This window comes from Condylura cristata, unplaced genomic scaffold (genome assembly GCF_000260355.1).
Source record: "Condylura cristata isolate star-nosed mole 26May11 unplaced genomic scaffold, ConCri1.0 scaffold00023, whole genome shotgun sequence".
Classification (NCBI taxonomy): Eukaryota; Metazoa; Chordata; class Mammalia; order Eulipotyphla; family Talpidae; genus Condylura; species Condylura cristata.
In genome coordinates, this window is record NW_004567124.1 from 7094542 (window position 1) to 7097434 (window position 2893).

Here is a 2893-nt window from a genome sequence, read left to right on the forward strand (position 1 = left end):
TGTGTACTGTCTATACATTTACCTTCCTTATTTGGTTCTGTATGCATAGGAAATCTCTAGAAACATGCTGTCCACACAGTAGATAATTGCTACATGTGGCTCTTACCTTTAAAATAATTAAAATTTAATAAATAAAATTTTAGTCTCAGTTCCACTAGTTTTAATCATTTAACTTTAAATGCTTTAGGAGTTTAATCATAAAAATGTCTTGTAGGTGGTTAGTTTGGTGTTGAGTTATTCCCTTCACACTTACGTTTTCTTCTAATCCTAGGGAAAACAAAGAGGAAGAGTTAATTGAAAAATTGGAGGTGGTCACCGTGCCTTCCCCCTCACCAAAAGGACTGCCAGTGAAGCAATACGCTGTCCAGTCTCAGCTTCCAGTGTATGAATGGCCAGATGTGGGACCCGGAGAGTATGATGTTGGAGTGGTAGCTTCATTCGGCCGACTTCTGAGTGAGGCTCTTATTCTTAAATTTCCCTAGTAAGTTTTATTTATCAGGAACTACATATTGAGCCTTGGTCTTTATAAATGAATATAGTATAGAAAGTACAATATCTTGAACTCTTTGTCTTCTTTAGCATTTTCTCTTTAAAAAAATATTACTGGCATGATTGTGAAAATGTATGCTCCTCTTTATCACTGTCAATAGGCTTTTATCCACCCTGACTTAACTTTCATCTGTATGCTGACAATCCAGAGTTTGTCCCTCAAGTTCAGCTCTCTCCCCAAACTACACTTAAGCCATCCACAACTGCATCCCTGAACTTTCAGCCTAAGTCTGCTTATCCCAAAATCTTAATTTCAGTAAATTTCAATCTAACAACCACTGGGAGTCATTTAGCCCATCAAGATGTCCTGTTCAAAATCTTTTCATAAGTTGAATTGTGTCATTTTGCTCAAAAATCTCTAGAGGTTTCTTTTTCATTCAGAATAAAAAGTAAAGCTCTTATAATGACCAAAGAGGGCCTACCTTCTTGGTCTTGTTCCCTACTGGCTCTCTGGACTCATCTAGTACTACCCTTTGGTTCTCTCAGTCCCAGCCATAACTGTCCTCCCTCATGTGCCAGAACCTGGCCAAGCATTCACCTTCCTGAAGCCCTTGGTGCTTAACTGATCCTTCTATCCGGAAAGCTTTTCTCCCAATATCTGCATGACTTACTCCCTTACCTCCTCTTGTCTTTGTTCAAGTATTTTATTGTTTGTCTTTGACCACCACTAAGGTTATAATATCCTACCCAGAACACCTACCCCCCTTTCTGCTTTATTTTTCACAATGGAACTGAGCATCATCTCACAGAATTTTTACATGTTTTGTTTTTTATTGCCGATCTCCCACTTTTTGCACATGAGCTTGCCTCAAGCAGAACTTATTTTTCTATTTTATTCAATTGTTTGTGTTTCCAGCACTTAGAACAGTGCCAGCACATGGATTGTGCTCAGTGTTGTTGGATGAGTAAGATGGACTAAACAGTGAAACTTAGAATATGAGACTCTCATGTACTTATACCCTGAAGTGTACGCTCATGCTGATGAATTAATTGAATAGCTTTTGATTAAGTTACAGATTAGTGGATGGCAGGTATATTGGGATAAACAGCAAAAGTGAATAGGTTATTTGATAGAAATTCAAGAAGCTTGTTTTAGACAATCTGTATGCAAACTTAAGTGAGGGTACTTTTGTGACTAAATTATAAATATAATTCACATTATCCAGGAGATGCATAGTAGAGTTTATGTGTTTTTTATATAGTAAAATATGGTTATTTTGTTTCCATTTAAAAACTCACAGTCATCATGATCTGAAACATCTTTGGAACAATGAATAGTTGTTCTTACCTTGTGTTTAATTTGAGTTTCACTGATCTCCTATGGCAAGAAAGTGAACTTAGTTCTTAGTTTAAAGGTGGTCCAAACTAGATTTGTTATTTTTTCAAAATTTCTGGAGGAGTTTAATGATGAAAGTAACATTTTAGTTTGGGCAGCAGTAACTTAATGGTAAAACCCATTTACATACTAATTTCTGCCTTTTCTAACTCAGTGGCATATTGAATGTCCATCCCAGTTGCCTCCCAAGGTGGCGTGGTCCAGCCCCCATAATCCACACTGTGCTTCATGGAGATACAGTTACAGGAGTGACCATTATGCAGATCAGACCTAAAAGGTATAACATTTTCTTGAGTTTTTTTTTTTCAAAGATTTATTTATTTATACATACAGAACTGGATACAGGTCAGAAGTGTGGGGGTGAGAGGATTCACCAGAGACAGAATGGGGAGCACAACAGGCTGACTGATGAAGTACACTGCAGCGGGAGGGTGGAAGGGCCAGGAGAGGTGTGCAGCACCATGTGGGTCACCCCCTGGCTGGGTATTGAACTTGTGCTTCAGTGGCTGGGATAGTTTCATAGTGCTGTGCTTTAACCCATTGCAAGGGCCCACATCTTCTTGAGGCTTTTTTTTGGTAATGATTTTGAATGTTGAGATCAGTCTGTTTGAGAATGGATGAATGAAGCTGACTCCAAGTGCTTCCTCTGCTTTGGTACCCTCTGTTTTCCTGATTTCTACCATAAACCATCTGTGTTTTTGGTATTTATACATCTTTCTAAAGCCTTTTGAAGTGTTTAATTGGTTGATTATAATAACTTGATAACTAGCAACTGGATTTCAATAAGAGGTAAATGAGGGGTGCGTTTTTTGCATCATAGTTGCCATGAATCTTGGTTCTGCTAACTCTAGTTTCTGTGGTCAATTTTTTGAACCTGAAATAAGAATACATTGTATACCAATGGATATTTGTCTCAAACATTTAATTTTTTTAAATCATACCTACAATCTAATATGCTTATTTAAAACTGCTTCATGAGTATATTGTCTTTGCTTGTTTTCATCTGGG

At 37.5% G+C, this 2893-nt stretch overlaps 1 protein-coding gene across 1 annotated transcript in view; it reads left to right on the forward strand.

Moving 5' to 3' along the window:
* MTFMT (mitochondrial methionyl-tRNA formyltransferase) overlaps positions 1-2893 on the forward strand; it is a 22099-nt gene that overhangs the window by 2027 nt on the left and 17179 nt on the right. The window contains 2 exon segments of the mRNA XM_012728525.1: positions 272-481; positions 2040-2162. Of these exon segments, the coding sequence (XP_012583979.1) occupies positions 272-481; positions 2040-2162 (333 nt within the window).